Source organism: Ochlerotatus camptorhynchus, unplaced genomic scaffold (assembly GCF_037179485.1).
Source record: "Ochlerotatus camptorhynchus isolate MF236.1 unplaced genomic scaffold, CSIRO-AGI_Acam_v1.1 ptg000033l, whole genome shotgun sequence".
In the NCBI taxonomy this organism is placed as follows: domain Eukaryota; kingdom Metazoa; phylum Arthropoda; class Insecta; order Diptera; family Culicidae; genus Ochlerotatus; species Ochlerotatus camptorhynchus.
Window position 1 is genome coordinate 1,979,821 of NW_027040524.1, and position 22,133 is coordinate 2,001,953.

The 22,133-nt window shown below is 43.5% G+C and overlaps 1 protein-coding gene across 1 annotated transcript in view; it reads left to right on the top strand.

Moving 5' to 3' along the window:
- The window catches only part of GlcAT-P (Glucuronyltransferase P), a 216,998-nt gene extending 195,081 nt beyond the window's left edge, over positions 1–21,917 (top strand). Inside the window, exons 3-7 of the mRNA XM_065231529.1 lie at positions 10,463–11,078; positions 19,582–19,804; positions 19,874–20,028; positions 20,090–20,380; positions 20,446–21,917. Coding sequence (XP_065087601.1) covers positions 10,623–11,078; positions 19,582–19,804; positions 19,874–20,028; positions 20,090–20,380; positions 20,446–20,553 — 1,233 coding nt within the window. The 5' untranslated portion in view covers positions 10,463–10,622 and the 3' untranslated portion in view covers positions 20,554–21,917. The remainder of the gene's footprint in view (positions 1–10,462; positions 11,079–19,581; positions 19,805–19,873; positions 20,029–20,089; positions 20,381–20,445) is intronic.
- Positions 21,918–22,133: the final 216 nt, after the last annotated feature.

Genomic DNA, 22,133 nt, shown 5'->3' on the forward strand with positions numbered 1-22,133 from the left:
AAGTGATGTGTGGTTACTGGTTAGTGCTGGTAAGCAAAATCAATCCTAGGGATGGTACTCTACTGGGGAGGTTTGATTTTTTGACGTAGGAGTACGTCTTTCAGCAACATATTGGGAATGCAATTTCAAAAAAACCAAAATCGACCGCGTTACGAAAAGTGGTTAGGTTTTGACCACTTATTACTCTGTCAATAGCAAATGGATTTTAATTCTTAACAAGCCAATCGATTGGGAATTTTTCTACAAATCTGCTAAAATTGATGATGATGAAATTTCACAAATTTCCACCCGTTTCAATGGTGAACAAAATTATTTTCGTTTGCCTGCAACAAGCGCTTTCCCTAACACAGATTTCAAAATCGAATTCCATCCGGTCTCGCCAAATGGTGCTTATTCAATCATCGTGTGTGGTGGTTTCCCATCAGTCGTCATCAGCAGCAGTGCTTTCGACGCGTGGCGTTGAAAATTGTTCTCCAGAACACAACGAAAGGCTGTCCGCAAGCAGCTGGCTATAAAGGCTGCCCTCAAGAGCTCTCGATTAACCGAAGAAGGAGGAAGAAAGCGCACCGCTGCTGATCGGATTCAGTTGCTCGTCATGAGTCGCTGTGAACCATTTATGCCAAGCGCGTCACCCTCGTTCAAAATAGCATACAGCTCGCCAAGCTCATCCGTGTTGAACATCCTAATAGCTCAACATTACTCAACCATCACGACAAAACGGTCCTTTTCAGGGCCATCATAAATTGGTGTTGTTTGAGAGTTAATTTGCTTTGAACGTTCGCTTGCCTTGCTGCCAGCCACATCACCCCCAAAGCTCTTTGATAATGTACCCAACAACAAAACGTTTGTGGTCAAATGCGTAACACTATTCATACAAATATTCGCAATGACCGAATAGCACATGACCTTGTCAATTAACCAGAAACACTGCGAATTAAGGCAAAAAAAAACGAATTTATATGATTGATCGCGAATATCTCGCGATTGGTAAATTTTAGTAAGAAATTATTCCAATAAATTTTCGCTTTTTTATTATCTATTGAATAAACCAAAAATTCCATGCGTTTTGTGCACGAAAATGCGTAATTTTGTCATTAAAAAACGAGGCGTTTTCCTGATGAGAAAAAGTGGTTTCCCTAACACAGTCGCCGAATATTGATACCTAGCAGGTAATACTACGGTAACTCTACGGCCTTGTCTTGGATACAACCTCTTACTTATCTTAGAAGTAATCATTCTAGCAACATTCTTGAGCTTGAGCTTGAGCTTGATTGACCGCCCACGGTTGCTACACTGTTATTGCCAGACCAGCTGTAATTACACAGAGAACCAATAGACGATGCTTGGGACTAGCAATCATCCTCAATGTATAAAAACTGGTGATCTTAAATTAGGCAATACCAGCGCCGGCCGCACCCGAACACAGGTCAAGAAAGGAAAGGGAAGGATTGTGTTGACATGACACTCGCTTTGATGGAAGCCGAGAACCGATGTGCGGTATAAGAGGTGAGGAGAAAGGAAACTAGTGGACTCTTTCATTCTGACGGTGTTCTTATGCAACGTCACGTCTGCTGTTGCATAAGAACACCGTCAGAATGAAAGAGTCCACTAGTTTCCTTTCTCCTCACCTCTTATACCGCACATCGGCCGAGAACACCTCTGCACTTCCACGAGGAATCACTGGGATGTTGGATAAGAGGGTTGGGTTTGCAGCAGGGTTCGTTTTGGTAAACGATAAGCTGAATTGATGTCCTAACGATCATATAACGCGAAGGAGCTTGGGACTAAACTCACGGTCTTCTGCTCAGTAAGCAAAAACGTTTGCCACTGGGCAGACGAGCACCTTTTTAATCACCGAGTTGCTGTTATTACCATGTAGTCATATTAACAAATAAAACGATTGACGAATCTTGAATGTGGATGGGCCTGAGATTAGACTCATGATGTTCTGCTCAGTAAGCAAAAACGGTTGCTCTAAGGCCACCGAGCCCCTCATATCACATAATACCGTTGCTCAAATTTTTGTATCCATTCAAACCCGGAACCAACGACAACAACGAGTTTCGCAAAATACACGATACACAAGCGATTTTACCATAAATCTCTTTGATATGTAAGGACCTGGGACCGCGTTTTTCTGCTCAGTAAGCATTATTATTATTTAGCTTTATTAAGGAGGCTTTCAGCCTTAGGCTGGTTCGCCTCCAAGACTCAGTAAGCAGGCCACTGTAACCGACGATCTTTCAAATCCGAAAACTAAAAACTACGAAAAAGTACTTAAGCCTTCATTAAGTTCCACTTTCACGCGACGTTCAATATTTCAATTTGCGTAAAGCTTCAGGCTTTAATGTATTTACAATACCAACAGTTAATGAAAATAGAGAAAAAGAGACTTAGGCAGTCTATTCGAAATGTATAAAAACAATGGATAAATAAGTAGGAAAACAAAACTACTTTATAATTAAAAATGCAATGCATGAGCGTTAGTTTTGGGATCATTTTAGTGTTAGAGTAATGTTAGCCTTGACCCGTAATCAACCCTGCGACCCCTCCAACACTAGTTGCAGACAGAGGTTGTTAGAACATGCAACACTGTAACTACTACTTTATTCAAGGTATGATTCGTCGAGTTTATACAACTCAGTGTTTCAATTCAGGTAAACTATCTATCAAACAATTACAAAATCAACCTCAAAATTACAATTATATGCCACTCACAGACAAGCGGACATACCACTCGCAAGTTGTTAATCGAACAAGCATTTAACAGTCAATTTAAAAGTATCTTAGTTGGTAGTACCGTCACCTGTGGCACGCGTAGTCAATTCCCTTACGTTTGACGTTTACACACTACCGCCATCTATTCAGCGTACTATCTACCACAGTGTACTCAACAGATGGCGGTAATGTTTTAGCAACGATGTTTTACAGTGAGAAATATTCAATGTGTTATGTCTGTTTGTCTGTGTGCCAATACTACGTTTCTGATATAAACAACTTTGAAGAAAATAAAAGCAACTGCCGAATGAAACCTGCCAAATTATCGTCAATCCTCTCCTTCTTGGGCAGGGCGGTTTGCAGAAGGGTTCGTTTTTGGTGTCAAACTATTGCCTTGTGCAATTCTAAGCGATGTATCAGAGAAAATCGCCCCCAAACTCCAAAAACACATGCTCGTCGAAGAGGAATTAAACAAGGTTGTCCTTTGTCTCCATATATTTTCAACTTAATTATGGAAGCTGTATTGGAATCTGTTGCTGATGAAGTTCCCAACCTGATACTGAACCAGGAAGGTAGAATCACAGTTCCTCTTATCCTTGCATTTGCCGACGACATCATTATTATCGTGGACAATAAGGAAGACCTAGAGGTTATCCTTTCTAAACTCAAAGAATACCTAGGATATGTTGGCCTGAATCTAAATGAGGACAAATGTAAGATTTTAGTTAGGGAATCAAAGGTGTAGTAGATAGAGTTAGTGTTGAATAAATAATGAGTAGAATCAAGTGAGCCTAGCGTGATAGTTCGCATGTAAACAGAATCTCATTGGTTAGACAATTTTGATAGGTTAGCAGGTATAAATATGAAGTACCTATGCTCGTTGAAGTCATTCTCAGCTCATTCGCTGCCAGACTGTTGAGCAGTTCAGTCGATTTGAATTCTCTCTAGTTTCGTTCGTTCGTTCGTTCGCAAGTCGAATTAGCTCCGCGTTGTGTAGTGACGCTCTCGCTGACCCAGCCATGGGTAAGAAATCGCGCGGTAACGCGAGTGCCGGTTTACCGGGAAAACAGACTCTCCCAGGAGACGGCGCGACCACCGAGCCAGCCCAGAAGAAGCAGAAGAAAACCCCATTGCCCATCCCGACAGGCGTTGCGGACCCGCAGCCGGGGCCTCCCGGAACTAAACGACCCAGACCTGAAGACAGCAGCGCCACCGTATCAGCAGCAAAAAAGCTGCTGAGCAACAATCCGTTCTCCGCCCTGCAGAACGGAGCCCAGCCGCAGTCGGACCCTGAGACGGTGCCGAAAAAAGTTAAGTTGCCACCCTTCTATGTGAAGGGCTTCCCTCCCGGGCTATGGGAGCAGCTGGATTTCTACATTAAGCAGGGCCTTCGCTGCACCATTCAACGGTGCACGGAAGGCTACAAACTGATGGTCCCGGCCGAAAAACACTTCAACGCAGTTCAGGCCCTCTTGGACAGAATGAAGCTGGATTACTTCTCCCACGACATCGAGGCCACCAAGCCGCTGAAAGTGGTGCTGCGCGGGCTCCACGACATGGACACCACCACCTTAATGGACGAGATTAAGGCGAACGGCCTCAAGCCGGTCGAAGTCCACAAGATGACCCGCAGCAAGGCCATCAAGTATCGTGACCAGCTCTACCTGGTCCATCTGGAGAAGAACTCCACAACCGTGAAGGATCTCCAGACGACACGCACACTGTTCCACATCGTAGTGAAGTGGGAGCGGTATAAACCCACCCACCGTGGCGTCACTCAGTGCTCGAACTGCCAATTGTTCGGGCACGGCACCAGGAATTGCCGCATGGCCAGCCGCTGCATCAAATGCGGCAAAAACCACAAGATCGACAACTGCGACAGCATCGAGGAAGCCACTCCCACATGCGCCAACTGCGGTGCCGCCCACAAGGCCTCGAGTAAGGCCTGTCCGAAGGTTCCAGAAAACAACGCGCAGAACTTTCCTCCGTTATCACCGGTCCAATCACGGCCAATTCCAGTGTTGCCGCCGCTCCCGCTCAACCAACAGTTGGCTGCCGCTGCAGTACCCGGTCAAGCCTCCGGGCCATCGACGGATCCCCCTGCTCCGGGATTGGCCGGTACAACCGGTGAAGCTACAGACGATTCTCCGCTGTCAACGGATGAGATCGTCACACTGTTGGCCCAGGCCATCATCATCAAGCGCACCTGCGCAACAAGAACACAACAGCTCCAAGCTATCATCTCCTTCGTCGCTAATTATGGACCGTGAACCCATAAAGATCGCCAACTGGAACGCTCGCTCCGTAGGGGCGAAAAACATTGAGCTTGCAGACTTCCTCCGCAAGCACGACATCGACGTGGGCCTTCTCACCGAGACCCACCTCAAGACCGGTGACAGCTTCTGGCTGCCCGACCACAGCATTGTCCGGCTTGATCGCACCAGCTCCAGGGGGGGCGGTGTCGCGGTCATCATCAAGAAAGGCATCAAGTACTGCACCCTACCCCACTACCGCACTTCCATCATCGAGGCCGTCGGCGTTGAGGTGGAAACATCGACCGGAAACGTCCGGTTCATCGTTGTCTACTGCCCCCGGCAATGTACCGTTAGCAATGGTACAGCACAGCAGTTCAAGAACGACCTTGCCATCATAACCCACACCAATGCCCGCTTTGTAATCGGAGGGGACCTGAACGCCCGGCACGAGGCCTGGCGGAACTACCAGCAGAACCAGAACGGCCGCCTGCTATTCGACCATTCCCAGCATGGTCTCTATTCCGTCTGGTTTCCGGACGAACCAACCTTCACATCACCGACGGGCAACCCATCGACGCTGGACCTGTTCTTGGCAAACACCAGATTAGCCAAGCCGGTTGCCGTCAACGACCTGAGTTCGGACCACCAACCGGTGCTGACCGAGCTGGGCTACAACGTGGCCCCTGCACCGTGCCAGCGGAAGGACTACCATCGAGTCAACTGGGTCCAGTTTCGACGCGTGGTCGACCGCCACATCGACGACAACCCACCGCTCGACACAGTGGAGGACATCGACCGGGCCCTGGAGGGTCTCCATCAAGCCATATCCGTGGCTGACGAAGAGTGCGTTCGACGAGTTCCTGTGAGGGGTAAGTTTCAAGCAATTGATTCCCACACCAAACTCTTGATTCGGCTCAGAAATGTTCGTAGACGCCAGTTTCAGCGGACTGGGGATCTGCAGCGTAAATACGAAATGGTCGATCTGAATCGGCAGATCGCTTCCAGAATGGTCTCAATCCGGAACGAGAGTTTCGGGCGGCTCGTTCAGAACCTGGACGACCGTTCCAGACCATTCTGGAAGGTTGCCAAGGTGCTGAAGTCTCACCCCAAGCCCATTCCACCACTTAGAGTCAATGACGAACGGCTTATCACCAACGAAGAGAAGGCCAATGCAATTGGGGAGCACATTGCCCAGTCGCATTTGCTTGGCTCTACAATCCCAAGTCCACTCGAGAACCAGGTTGTGCAGTGCGTCCAGACGTTAGATGCCTCCCCTTGTACCGTCCCTCCAGAAGAACGGATTACAGAGGAACAAATTTGCTCAGCGCTGAAACACAGTACGAACATGAAGGCTCCCGGGTTTGACGGAATATTCAACCTAGAGTTGAAAAATCTCAGCGCGAGGGTGCACTCGCTGCTGGCTGCCATCCTCAACAGATGCTTGGAGCTGCACTACTTTCCAAGCATCTGGAAGGTGGCAAAAATCATCCCGATCCGCAAACCTGGGAAAGACCCTTCACTACCGTCAAGCTACAGACCGATTAGCCTGCTCTCAGCGCTGAGCAAGCTGTTCGAAAAATTGATCCTCAGCCGACTAAACAAGTTTGTGGAGGAACATGACATTCTTCTTCCGGAACAGTTCGGGTTCCGCAAGGGGCATTCCACCAATCATCAGCTAGTGCGGGTGATGAATAACATCCGAAGTAACAAAGCTGTATCCAAGTCCACAGCCATGGCCTTGTTAGACGTCGAAAAGGCGTTTGACAATGTCTGGCACGACGGACTTATATACAAGCTTTGTAACTCCAACTTTCCACCATACCTTGTGAAAATCACCCGTAACTATCTCCAGCAAAGGTCGTTCAGGGTGTCGTTGAATAGTTCCCTTTCGGGACAATTTCCAATCCCAGCAGGTGTTCCGCAAGGGAGTCTGCTGGGACCACTGCTTTACAGCATCTACACGTCGGACATCCCTCCTCTAGGAGACGGTTGCGTGTTCTTTCTGTTCGCAGATGACACCGCGATAGCCGTCAAGGGTAGGATGCCTCGTGAAATTACGAACAAGCTGCAACGATGCCTTGACACCTTTACTGATTATGCCACCTCGTGGAAAATCAAAATCAACGCCTCGAAAACCCAAGCGATCATGTTCCTTCACAGACAATCACCAAAACTTAAACCGTCTCCCTCCTGTACCGTAATAATGGATGGTACAAGGGTCGAGTGGTCCACTGATGTTACTTATCTCGGGATGTTGTTCGATGAGAAGCTCCTGTTCCGCTCGCACATAGAGAAAACCCTAGTTAAGTGCTCCGCCTTGGTTAGGTGTTTGTATCCGCTCATTTGCCGCAGATCCCGCCTCTCAAGGCAAAACAAACTGGCTGTTTACAAACAGATCATAGCCCCCGCGATCTTCTATGCCGCCCCGGTGTGGGAGTCGTGCGCTCAGACCCACAGGAACAAAATCCAGGTTGCACAGAATAGAGTGTTGAGGATGATCCTAGATCGTCCATTCGACACAAGAATAGCAGACCTCCATCAAGAGGCAGAAATTCCCAAAGTAGATTCCAAAATTGATGATATGACAACTAAATTTATTCAAAAATGCAATCTTTCTGAACATGCTTTAATAAGCAATTTGTACATAGTATGTTAAGTGTATATAGTAGAGTAGGTTAGTTTTAAGCTGTCAATAGTAGTATTAAGTAGTTTCTCTTCAAATTCTAAAAACAAAACAAACCAATCCCACCAAGGTGGTCGACCGTGTACTAAGTCTAGGACTAATTCTGTAAAACAAATTTTGAATTTTGCCCATACCTAAAGATGAAGAAAGCAATTAAATCACTTAGTAAAAATTTATATGGTAATCGTCCAAGTTAAACTAAAATAAAGATCATTTAAACTAAAAAAAAAAACTCGTTGAAGTCATTCTTGTAACGAATTTTGGAGGTGACGGACCACCAGCAGCAGCAGAAACAGCAGCAGCAGCAGCAATAGAAGCAGCCGCACCCGTGAGAGCTGCATCGCTAATTCGTGTTGCCGTGGCCGAGGCTGGAAACCTCGTTCCGGTCACGACAATCGCACAGTTGGTACGATAGTGTAAGTATAGTGGAATGACTAAAGAACTGAAGAATTATTTTGAAAAACTTGCCATGACCTGATGGATGGTAGATAGAATGACCATGACCTGATGGATGATAGAAAGAATTACCATGACCTGATGGATGGTAGATAGAATTACCATGACCTGATGGATGGTAGATAGAATTACCATGACCTGATGGATGGTAGATAGAATTACCATGACCTGATGGATGGTAGATAGAATTACCATGACCTGGTAATTCTGGGACGGATGGTAGATAAGAATTTCCATTACCTGATGGATGGACTGAGGAAATTTTTAAATAGTTAGAATTGCCATGACCTGATGGATGAAACATCTCGGAGATGGTAGATGAAAGTCCCCCGAGAGGGTAGATAAAATTCTCCCAAATGGGTGGATATAATGCTCCCCTTCCTCAATTAAGGGGGTATTCCCAATCTTTTGCCTTTTTTCGGCCTGTTTTTCAATTATTTTTTTTTCAAGGAAAATGAATAGTAATGCGCCTAACTCTTTGGGATTCTTGTTTATTGAACATTAAAGTTTACAAATAAATTTTTTTCGACATAAAAAAAGACATTATTGACGTCACAAAATGGCGGCAAACAAACCCCTGTTCGCCGCAAACGCCTGGACGGGCGAAGACTTTTCTCTGGAACGGCTTCATCTGAAACAGATTTCGTGATGAAATTATAATCTGCATAAGATTCTCTGGAGCTTCTCCCGTTGGCAGCAAAAAATCTTGCAAATTAACAAAATGGCGGCCATATGAAAAAACAGGCGATTTTTAGCCCGCTTTTTTGCAGCTTTAAGGTGCTTCAAACAATGTTAAATGTTAATATTTTTGGCTGAAAGTGGGAGAAGCTCCAAAGAATTTAATAAGGAACAAAATGCGCAAAGATTCAAGTCAATATCTCTTATAGTTTCTGAGAAAAATCTTCGCCCGATAAAAAAATGTGGTTTCGAGAAAAACGCGTTTAAAGTTTTGACTTTAGTTAAAACCATTTGGGGGTTAAAACCATTTTGGAGGTGACGGACCACCAGCAGCAGCAGAAACAGCAACTACAGAAACAGCAGCAGCAGCAGCAATAGAAGCAGCCGCACCCGTGAGAGCTGCATTGCTAATTCGTGTTGCCGTGGCCGAGGCTGGAAACCTCGGTCCGGTCACGACAAAAGGGGGAGGCTTTGACTGAAATCCAGATTGGTGGGCGGTATTATAAAACCACTGAGCCTATGCGGTACCTTACAGCTAAACTAGAACGCCCTATGACTGTGAGGGTTCGTTGTAGGAATGCTGTGTGAGTTTCAAGAGCCGTGATGGACTTCTTAAAAAAGTACAATCCATCCTGGCAGTTGGGTCGTGTGATTTATGAGTCTGTTATAGCTCCTGCCATGATTGTCGGGACTCAAGTTGCTGTCGAACGTCTATCCGGGGATACGAGAAACAAGTGGTGCAGAATATGGTGAACTTGTGCCAAAGTGAAAATGGATCTGTTGCTAACGCATCCGTGAATCGTTTGCTTGGTAAAAAGCGAATCACAAAAAAGGTCCGCATTTATCAAATGCGCTTGTGGGGGCATGTTCGGAGACGAAACCGTTCTCATCCCCTTCGATGTGCTGCGTGGTTGAGAGCTCCACAGTAACGAGCTTGTAGGCCCAGCTTCACTTGGTGGGACAGTGTTCATCAGTCGATGCAACGTTTTGGAGACCTTACCTACGATGAGTGGAAGCAACTCGCGCTAGATAAGGGAAAATTTCATAAGAAATTAACCGAAATATACGATCTCGACGAATCTGATGGTAGCGACTGGGGTAGAATCAAATACTCTTCTTCGTTTAATTTTTCAATTTTAAACACATTTTTCTTTTCTAAAGGTGATCCCTGAAGAACCTTGACTGCCATGACTACACTATCGAACTGCTTTACAATCCTCTGCGACATTTGACCTGCCTACAATAACAATAATAGTAACAATAAGTTGAGTTACTTCACTAATTCCCCATGGTAAATAAACACAGTCCGATTTTTGACAACTCTACATTATTGTGTAATAAAACCACACATACAAGAAAAACAGAACCGCAACACGGCTGCTGGTATCACAATAATTAAGCATTCTAGCAACATTCTTTAGAAATTCTCGCAATTCTCCTCAAATCTCCTTCAGAATTCATCTAAAAATTATCTTTTATTAAAAGTTATCCTCTGTATTTCTTTGGAACTATCTTTAGAGTTCGATTCTTTTGTTATTCTTCTCTAATTAGAATTTCTAACAAGCAATCTTCTGTCATTAGAGCGGGGTACCAGAACTGTAACTTGTTAATTCAAAATGTACCAATATTCTAATATCTAACTCCCCGTTCATTCTGTTCGATCCCATTCCAGATATCAATGCGTCTACCCAGCCGCACGCCCATCAGCCTGCCCAGGCTACCACCGTCAGTAGCTGAATCGCACATCTAAAGAATTCCGCCAACTGGCCCCCCCAAAAACCGTGCTTTCGCAATCCCGCGCAACGGCTTCGCTCAGCCAATCCGTAGGAAGGATGATCAAATCCTACAAACTGTACCTGACGCTGCTGATCAGTTCGGTGTTCATAATCCTGTGTCAAAATCAGATTTCGATAGCAAATTTCGTTAGCAGCTCTTCAGCAGCGCTAGCCGGAAGCAATGGACCTGGCCAGCCTCCGGCGGAAGCGCAAGCCCTGATCGGAGACGATCTGGGTCCAGACGACGGCCAGGAGCAGCCATCCATCGTTGACAAGATCCGTTCCAGGAGTCTCACCTTCAACGATGTCCGACCGGGAGGTGGCACGAAATCAACGGACCGGACTACCACAACCTTAGGAACTAGTAGCAGCAGCAGCAGCAGTAGTAGCAGTAGCACAGCAAGCACTTCAACGAGCACAACTACCAGTACGACGACGACGACGACAACGACTGCAGCCCCCGGGGAGAATGATATCTCCGGAAATCGTCAACAATCAGCTAGAAGTAGTGATGTAAGTATGAGATTTCTGCATCGCTCTCGGGATCGAAACCTACATGCCTAAATCCGATTACCTACGGCACTCATTTTCACACTATTTCTTCCGTTCGCGAAAAAATTAGTTCCGCTTAGTAAAAAAAAAAGACTGAGAACTGCTCGTTCTTATCACACTGTCAAAGAGTTGGGAAGAAAATGCTCACTCGCTCGCTCGGTCGTACAATGCAGCAGTATTTAAAAAGAGTAAGTGTTATCACTTCACTTCCGCTTTCCAGCTCGTTTGCTTTTATGAAACGTTGATTCGGTAGCTCTGTGCCACGGGTCTTCTACACTTCTACACCACTAGAAGAAAGGGTCTACGGGAGCACTCCTCCAATCTCGTAAGAAGGAAGCATGGAGTTTATGATTCTTTTTTTTTCTGTCACATTCTTCTACTTAGCAGTACTTGTTGAGAACTCTGTACTCAATGACTCCTCACCTCACTCCGTCCGCCCGTTCATCTATCCATCAGCTTTGCTTGCCGGGAGATTTGTTCCACTTTTTTGCGCCTCGGTGCGTCATTTTATTCCGCTAAAAGGTTTGCGATATTTATGGAGGATTTATGAGCTGTAAAGTTAAGCTTTCTACCTACCAGTTGGTTGCTCTCTGTTCGGATCCAAGTGCTTGGAAATGTGATCCTTTTGGAAGAAAAACTTTGCGGAAATTGCAGAGATTTAAAGAGCGTAAATACAATTACTTCAAGCTGACTAATCGCTTGAACTAAATTGATAAAAGTAAGATTTTGCTACCCTTGGACTAAAAATCCAAACTGCCACTAGAGAGAAACTGGATTTTATGCTCGCTTTTCCGGTCGATGGAGCGCACATGCTTCACATTATCGGAATGGTAAACATCGAACATATTTTGCATACCAATTTCTGGACGTCCCGATAAAAGCCTCTGGCCGGATGTCAATTTATAAACTTGCCTTTTTTATGTGTATGTGTTTGCAATGGTAGCGTTTGTTGGGGTGGTTCCCTGTAAAATTATTTTCATTTATCTATCTGACCATTGTTTGCCCATTCTGCTAAATTTCTGAAAGATACTGGCAAAAATGCTGCTTTTTCAGTTGTAAATTAGCAAATCGAGAGTGAGCATGCATAAGGGCGTAAACGCGATGATCGATTATATTCGAAGATTTTCTCTTTTGTTAATAACTCGCTAGATTTAATGTTTCTGCTTTTGATAGCCAATACCTACAACCTTTTACAACTCTGCATTGAACAAATTCTAGAAAATTATTTCGCTTAGCTGTAGCAATGCAAAGAGAAAATCGAATCGATCAGCATGCTCACTGTCGAATTGTACAATTCTAGATAGAGCTGGAATTAAGGCGTAACAGTTTTTGTAAACAATGACTTCTTTCGATGATTTCTAGAAAGCTAAGGCTCGCAAACGCAAATCAACAACACCATCGGGTAGAGGAAGACGTATGCTGGTTTGCATGGGCGTGTCTTGAGTTCCTAGAAATCATCGATAGAAGTCATTGTTTACAAAGCCTGTTACGCCCTAATTCCAGCTCTATCTTATAATCTGGACCTAAGAGGAAGAGGAGACAACTGGTTTCTTTTGACGTAGGACACGTCTTTGATTTCTATATGGGGGTACACTTTGTGAAAACCGAAAATGGAACATGTAACAAATTAAGAAAGATTTTGAACGTTAATAACTCAGCTGCCCCTGGTCCAATTTCAATAATTTTATCACCAATCGATCAGAAATATGGCTACGCATCGATAACAATGCTTCCAAATGTTCATTTTCAACAAGAAACTATTGAAAAACTGGTAAATGTCCAGCATTGTCCAAAAGCGTCGAATTAACTAACAAATCCACCAATTACCTACATGCATATGCTGCTTCCCCAGCACAGTCGTCAGAGAGTAGTAAGTAGACGAAACAAGTCGAAGTGGCATTCGCCTCCGATCCTCGGGCGCGTGCGAATAGGGAGGATGGAATCACGTAATAATTTGCACACTCATCGCCATATTCAGAACCAAACGCAAATTCTTCGAGATAACCACCATCCGTCGTCTGGCTCGCCGTGGCGGTGTCTAACGTATCTCCGGTCTGATTTACGAGGTGTGCTGAAGGTGTTCCTGAAAAATGAGATCCGTGATGCTGTCACCTACACTAAACACGCCAAGCGTAAGCGGCCATGGATGTCATCTACGTTTTGAAGTGTTTGGTTTCCGAGGTTAAACCATCACCAACTTTGGCAACAAAACGGCTCTTTTCAGGGCCACCAAGCTTATTACAGTAAAGAGTAGGAATAGAATTCATCTGCCTGTTTGTCCATATTCAGAACCAACGATTACACAGAATGCTCATGTAATCAAACTGGAAGCAGGGGTACAAATTATTTTGATCAACCTTTATCAACTTTGAATCGCCACGACCGGATATTTTCGATGGAAGAAGCAACAATCTAGCATCTAATTCGACGAAGACGGCAGGAAACATTTGTGAAGCCGAGTTATTTACGAAAGAGAGTGTCGATGAAGAGAATCGATCAATGTACTGAGCTCCAATGCTACCGACGCCAGGGAGGCAGCTCCCACACCTGGACCCTACCAATCGACCCATCAACTCATGAACAGAGGACCAACGGCTTTACTTCCCAAAGGAAGGTGGGATCAGATATGTTATGCCTCAGAACATGCCGGTGCGACTGAGATTGAACCCAAGCCTGCTGGGGTAAGAGGTAATCACGCTAACCACCGGCGCCGATATCTTTCAAGGTGATATCACGGCGAATGAGAACGACCCAAAATTAAGTTTAGTTATCTCAGAAATAAGAAATAAAGTGCAGGAACTCAGCGATGAGTAAATTTGCCTCAGGTTTTCCCAGGTTTTTTTTTCAGGGAAAAATTCTCGAATTTGAGAAAAGTAAAGATTTGATTCACTCAGTCTATTGGTACTACTCCGAGACTGAATAAAATTTTCGTCAATTTCCTCATTTTCTGGCAGATTTTTTAGGTTTTCCACAGGAAACCATGAGACAAATTTACTCAACGCTGAGTTCCTGCACTTTTGGCAATTATGAGTGAACTAAACTCAAATTTGGGTCGTTCTCATTCGCCATGTACGCAAAAGGAAAAGAGCCAGTGCAGCTACTTGATAGCAAACTACTCATAACGGGAGGAGTCTTTGAAGCTTTAATACCACTTGGTTGCACATCATTCTGCTTTAACCTGAAAAGATATAAAAGAGCGCTGCTGTATGCCATTAGCTCATTTTCGCTTCGGACGGCGTGGTGAACAGCAATAGCAGCAGTAGGAAGGTGGTGACTAGTCCACTCCTTCACACCTAACAAGCAACAATTGACTAGTCGTGGCAAAGGAGGAAAAGGTCTGGTAAAGGAAGCGCCAAGCGTCATCGCAAAGTTCTTCGAGATAACCGCCATCGGTCGTCTGGCTCACCGTGGTGGTGTCAAACGTATCTCCGGTCTGATCTACGAGGTGTGCTACCTACACTAAACACGCCAAGCGTAAGTGGCCATGGATGTCCTCTTCAATAAAACGGCCCTTTTCAGGGTCATCAAGCTTACATCAGTAAAGAGTTGGAATAGAATTTATCTGTGCTTGTTTGTCCATATTCAGAACCACAATCCCCCAACGACCACACAAAATGCTCTCCAGAGTTGTAATCTTGTAACCAAACTTGGAAGCTGGGGTGCAAGTGATTTTGATTGATTATCTTAATCAACTTTCCCTTTGAAAAAAAATACTACATATTTGGTACGCCTACAATTCAAAAACGGAAAGAGTTGAGATAATAGATAATTGTTAAATTAAAAGAACTAAATGCTCTTCACATTTATTCCGTCCACTAGCGGTCCTACGTCAAGCTTCCGTTCATGCCCCTAGGCACAGACCCTTCTACTTTTTGTAATCAGTATCAAGGCTACAGATCGAAAATTGATATGCGACGCCATTTAGCAATCCAAGATGGCGGCTTCCGATTTCAGAACAAATGGGAAATATTGTCAAATACCCACCAATATAGGTATTTTTGGAATCGGGATGGCATCTAGAGACTGGAAATCGATATTCGACGCCATTTTGAAATCCTAGACGGTCTTTAAACCCAAGATGGCGGCTTTGGTTCAGAGAAACTGTGAAATACTGACGAATACCGATCAATGTGGGTTTTTTTTAATCGGGGTGACATCTAGACGCCAGAAATCGATGTCTGACGCCATTTTGAAATTCAATATGGTGGCTTCCGATTCCAGAAGAAGTGTTGAATGGCCTGCGAATGGCATCGAATATCGATTTTCAGCATCTACGCGTCGTGGGAATCGGAAAGGTCCCCGTTCCAAAAAATACCCTGATATTAGGGTATTTGACACTTTTTATGAAACCTGATGGACGCCATATTGGATTCCAAAATGGCATCGGATATCGATTTTAGGCATCTACACGTTGTTCCCGTTCCGAGAATAACCATATTGTTGGGTATTTGACACTTTCTGAATCCTGGAGGCCCCCATCTTGGATTCCAAAATGGCGTCTGACATCGATTTTTGACAACTACGCGTTGTTCCCTTTCCTAAAATACATTTATCTCAAGGTATTTGACATTAATTGTCTCTATTTTGAATTCCAAAATGGCGTCGGATATCGATTTTCGGCACCTTCGCGTCGTCCCCGTTCCGAAAATACCCATATTGTAGGGTATTTGAGACTTTTCCTGACCCCAATGGCCGCCATCTTGGGCTCCAGAATGGCCTCGTTGATTTAATTTTCGTTTAACATAAAATAATATATTATTACTACGGATGCTATCCCTATCGGCAACCGATATTGTGCGGATACTATATTTTTATGCTTGACGACGCGATGCGTGACAAGTCGAATGAGCCAGAATTGAAGTGAAACTGGAAAAAAAACCGAAGGAAGCAGTTTTCGAGTCATTCATTGCGTCAATTGAAACAAGTCTTTGCTTCAGCGATAGTCTAGTCATGATTGAAAGGAGGAATGTTCATCGTGACTCGATAACAAGAAACACAATGACTTACACGAAAATGATATTGCTCTAATTTAAGCGATTTTTTTTTCTTTTCTTTGTTTCGAAAATGCATAGCCCTGCTCGTGTTTATTTCAGTTACCGTGAGGACGTAATTTATGATTAGCCCCCTTTTCAAATTGTATCATTATTTATGTACGCTCCTTATATTTGAAATGACGTTTCACATTCATCTAGTGATGACCGATTTTCATTAGAATAATCGATTAATCGGTTAACGAACCAAAAAGTAAAATATTTGTATACGGTATTAACATCTCAACGATCGTTTCAAACATGTACTGCACTCTCATTGGTGGAAAAATGGCAGCACAGCGAACAAAAAATAATCTATTAGTCGTTAATCGAGTAATTAAAAAATGGGACAACTCTGATTTTGGTGTGATTGTTTTGATAAAAATTTCATCTCTACCGAGGGGGCAGCAAAACCACAAAATTACCTTGAATACGGGGGGTATTCATTGGATGAAAGGGACCGTGAAAGAGGACACTAAAATAGAAAGTTTTTCTTCCGACAGTTTCATCTTAGTATTCATCTTTGGTATTACCTAACCTAATGCCACAAACGAAGTGACAGACGACTAACTGGCGAAGAAATCCATTTAAATAATGTGGTTCACTGTAACAGAATTTTCTTGGAAGCTTGTGCCATCATCCACCAGATGGGTTAGTTTTTTTGTTTTGATTTGAACAAAGTTGATTTTGTGTACAATGATTCTTTGACAGTGTGCAAAGAGTGCGTATCATTTTATCATTTTTTAATGCATTTCAGTTTTGAGTAGAGTGAAAGAGATAGAACCAATACATTCTAGTACATTTGGTGAAAATGCTAGTTCAATCTAGTAGTAGTGTTGCCATGTGGTACAATCCAGTAGTAGTGGTGTTGCCATGTGGTACACTGAAAAATTGCAATAGCAGGTTAGTCAGCAAAGTTTTCGAGCCGCTCCGTCTGTCACTTCGTTTGTGCTAATGCATTCTTCAGCTTGAAATGTCAAAATCAAAATTGACTTCTCGGCGCAAGATCTCACTAATACATCCTAGCTAGTGTAGCCGTGTAAGTTCGATTTGCTTATTATTTTCAACCACGAAATCAGCGGTCAAAGTGTTCGACTTAATAGCGGTTTCTTTTTTATTTTCAACCAGTAAAACGCATGTATTAGTAGAACTGCTCACTAATACCATAGACGTAACTCTAAGACCAAACGGTCCAAAGAAACGTGCTCAACTTTTTGGCACAGCTCTGGTACTATCTTTGGTCGATGCACCCCTCGAAACATAGGAAAATCCACGAACCCCTCATTTTATCTGTCAAACTTTCATAGCAAATTAAAACAAATATAATGTAGTACTAGAATTTAGACAATAATGGGGTACGTTAATCGATTTTCTTGGGACTAATAGCATAGAGGTAACTCTAAGACTAGAAGGTCCCGAAATAACGTGCTCAACTTTTTGGCTCAGCTCTGGTACTCTCTTCGGTCCCAAGCTAATCGATTCACCCCTCGAAACATAGGAAAAACCAATAACCCCTCATTTATCTGTCAAACTTTCATAGCGAATCAAAACAAACATTGCGTAGTACTAGAATTTCGACTAGAACGTGGTACGTTAATCGTTTGCTTGGGACCAATAGGCTAGTCAAGTAGTGAGCCAATTTAAAACCGTTAGTTTCCACCGGTTGCTAATACTAAAGAAGGCAGAGAAGTCAATAGAGGCATCACTCTGCAGGCACACACCTAAAAAATGAGGGATGATCAGGTTTTTGATACTCGATTTAAAAAAAATGCCTCAAGTTGAAGTCAACCATATTTTGATCATAACACCCTTTAAGAGATGTATAGTTTGGTGTGTTCGTTACGATTTTTTGTTTGAGATTTTCTTCATCTTTCCGAAGAGGTTAAGCGTCCAAATCTTGACAGTTTTTGCGCCTAAATAAAATTGGCAATATGGCGATGTAATGCCTTGGAACATTATGTTTAACTCGGTTGAGAAAAACGGATCTCACTTGTAAAATGGAGAAACTGCGTCATCATTAGATTTATGTACAGTCACTGATTCCAGTATCCATAGCAATTCTAAATTTCCAAACAAGACTGCAATACTAAAGGACAGTTGTGCCCTTTAGATACAGTCACTGTAACCTTAATATTCAATTGGGTTCGGCTATAAAGCGGAAAGACTTATACCCACCGTTGGTACCACCCCGACAACCGAATCGAATATGCCTAACCTGTTCGTTCCGGAGAATGCACTTTGCAATTCAAGGCACAAGGTTACGCCCGATGCACGTTCAAAATTTTCCACCCACTTGTCTGTCTGCCAACTGCCGATCAACCCGTACCTTAACCTTTCCCCCGGTCGGTTTTAGCGAACGATAATACGGGAAACCTTAGCAGCAGCGTCCAATATCCTGTGATGGTGCAGGAAGGAGCAATGCAACCCCTCATTCACAATGGATAGTGTAGACACCGAGTGCGATTTCACCGGAGGTTGCAGTCAGAATCGACATCCAGTAGGCGGTGTGCAAGAGTACCTACCACCTTTCTACATATTCAAAGCCTACTGCCTGTGCCTCAAATGCGAAGCATCGCCGCCAGACAACTGGGAAGCTCGTTTTGTTTACTGATGCAACGCACACAGCATCACCGTTTCGAAGTAGGCGGGAAAATTTATCCCCCTCCCGGGAGCCACGGGAGCCGGGATTTGAGTGGTTTTGCACGATTCGGTGGTTTGGGATTTGGATGGATCAAACCCGAACACGGCAAAACCGCACAGTTTCACAAAGTTCTGATAATGGTCTGAACATGCTCAATGTCTGCGGTTTGTGTGATAGTTCAGAATTAGTGTACCATCCTTTCGCCATATATTGGCAGGTGATAATGGCAGAAATGGAAGACAGGATTTTCCGAACTTTTCCGCCGCAGACGAAAAGTGAGCTTAACCTCATCTCGTTCGAAAATATCGACAAAACAAAAAACCGAACCTGGTTTCGTTCCACCACTCAGGGTGGTGTTATGGTTAATGAAAATGAACGATAGCTACTAATTGAGGACCGAACTCCCGTCGTACGTGAATCATGTTTCCCTTTTTCTCGGTAGGAAATCGGAGACGGCCAACCGATAAAAGTATCCGAAAACCTATTAATTTATGCTTCGAACCCTTCGCTCGCTCTCCAAAGAGCCCCTAAACCAATCAAACCGTCTTTTTCGGAACCCTTTTCTCATTATCTCTTCATTACCGATATTTCCGTTTCTACCGCTTTTCCGAGCCCAGGCAGAATGTTCATCACAATCAGTTTGATTAATTGAAATTTCTTTGTGGGTAGGATAGGTATTCAAGCGACCTTGTTCGACGCCCTTGCTATTGACAATCATCATCATCATCATCATCATTGTCATAAATATATAATGGAAAAAGAAACGATAATCACCGTCTATCGTTTTTTGCAGATTCCTTTAAAATTCCCGGTGGACACCAAGGTGCTACCCCCACTGTACATCATCACACCGACATATCGCCGTCCGGAGCAGCTGGCGGAAATCACCCGACTCGGCTACACCCTCAAGCACGTGCCGAACCTGTTCTGGCTGATCGTAGAGGATGCCGACAACCGGACCGAAACCGTAACGAGACTGCTGAAGCAAATCAATGTGCCATTTATCCATTTAACAGGTGAGGTGGACTTGGTTTCGATTTTTAAGTATCGCTCATAATACAAATTTCCATTTTTTTTTTTCTTAGCTCCAATGCCAGCCAAATATCGCAAACTGAAGGTCAAGCCACGTGGCGTGTCCAATCGAAACCGAGGCCTCCAGTGGATCCGTGCCAACGCGACCGAAGGAGTCCTCTACTTCGCCGACGATGACAATACCTACAACTTACAGATCTTCGAACAGGTTCGATCTCGAATCTTCCGCAATAAAAAACCGATTAATTCTGTCGCTTACCCTTTCTCAGATACGCTTCATTCGCAAGGTGGGTATGTGGCCCGTTGGCCTGATCTCCAAGTACGGCGTCAGCAGTCCGATCGTGGTCAATGGGTCGATCACCGGGTTCTACGACGGGTGGATCGGCGGTCGCAAGTATCCAATCGATATGGCCGGATTTGCAGTGAGCGTCAAGTTCCTTCTGTCCCGACCCAAGGCGGAAATGCCCTTCAAGGCCGGGTACGAAGAGGATGGCTTCCTGAGAAGTTTGGATCCGCTGGATCTTAAGGAAATCGATCTGTTGGCATCCAATTGCACTGAGGTTTGCTCTCAAATGCCTTTCCCAAGTGATGAGCAAAACGAGTGACCGTTTTTTGTTGCTTTCAGATCCTGACGTGGCACACGCAGTCCAAGAAGAATCCGTCAGCGCTTCCGTTGAATTTGACGAAGTATGGATCTACCAATTTGGTGAAACTTACGCGAACGCTAGTTTAGAACTAAGAACAGAGCCGTAGCAAACGCAAATAAAAGACAATTCAAATTTCCGAACTGAAGAGCAAATGGCGCAACGTTGAACGGTGGAAAAGCTAGAAAAAGGAATAAACATACATTATTCTGGGTGCTATTTTGAATTTTAAAGTAAAAATTAACACAAAAGTTTATTCACGAACAAAATTTTCAAATCAATAATTTTCAAAACTACATTGACAAAGGTACTGATTTGTTATAGCGGAAAAATTGATGAACCAGGGGGTACTTAACAAAGATTGATAGGTGAAAAAAAAAGCGTTTGAAGAATTTATCGAGATTGGTTTCAGGAAATTTGGGATTCCCCTAAACACGAAGTGTAGTAAACCAGTTGCGCACTGTATTGTAAAATAAAGTTAGCTAGGATATGATACCAAATAATGATTAAGAAGATTGTTTTCTCTTGTCACATTTTTCTTCCAACAGCAGATATTTGTGCGTGTGAATTGTGCTCGAAAAGGTCACTATCTGATTGTGAAGCTCCACTTTTAGCTGTATATATTTCCTATGTTCCTTACAGAGAATCGGTCGAATTGATATTTGGGAATTACTTTTTATTCGACACAATTGGCCCATACATTCTTAAAATCTCAAACTAGATATTCTTAGATAGTTTTAGCTACTCCAATTTTTTGATAGTTAAAATCGTGTAAATACATTCAAATCCAGAAGGTCGAAACTTCACTCATATCTCTAATTCTTTCTTATATTTTAATGTAGTGTAGCTATTCAAAAAAAAAAACAAAGTTACAAATAAGACAAGTGCGTCACAAGGCACACGACCCTTCAAAATGGTCGTAAGATATCATTAGGCTGTCGCACCCAGTGTGACTTTAAGATTGAAATCCAACCAAGGATGGTCAAGTGCAATCTCCAAACCTATATGCTCATATTTCTTAAATAGAGAGTAATGTTTGCATCCAACAGTTGTGGAAGCAATTCGAACCGAAATCAACAAGTGTGAACCACGAGCTTTCCCCCCGATTGGAAATCATGATAAGTAAAACGAAATCTACCAGAGCTGTTCTTTCCAGAAGCCGAAGAGACGAAATGGAAAACTGTCGCCTTTGATATTTTATAGGTTTACCCGTTCGCATTGATAATAGTGCTAACCTTAGTATATTGTACACTGCGCAAGCAAACAAAAATCCACAAGTTGAATCTCTAGAGGACTTCGTTTCAGTTTTCGGTTAAAAAAGAGTAAACTATTTCCTCGTTCGATGCAGATTTTATTGATTCTCTTATTCTTCTTTGATTGTGATCCAACTCTGAAAAAAAAAAATCATCATTAAAACGTAAGCTATACTAATAAATGATATTGGAAAAATTGATCCGTTAAATGTTGATTTCATTGTGTGAAATTCCTAAAACCAAACCAGAAAAATAAATCCTCACCAAACTCCGCTAAATTCGCGAAAACCATTAGCTAACACATAATACATCAGTGTTTCAGCGAGTCCTGGGGTTTTTGATCTTATTTCCGGCCTACTAAGCACATCCTTCGCTTTATCTCTCTTTTAAGAACGGATGTCAACAAAAAAAATGTT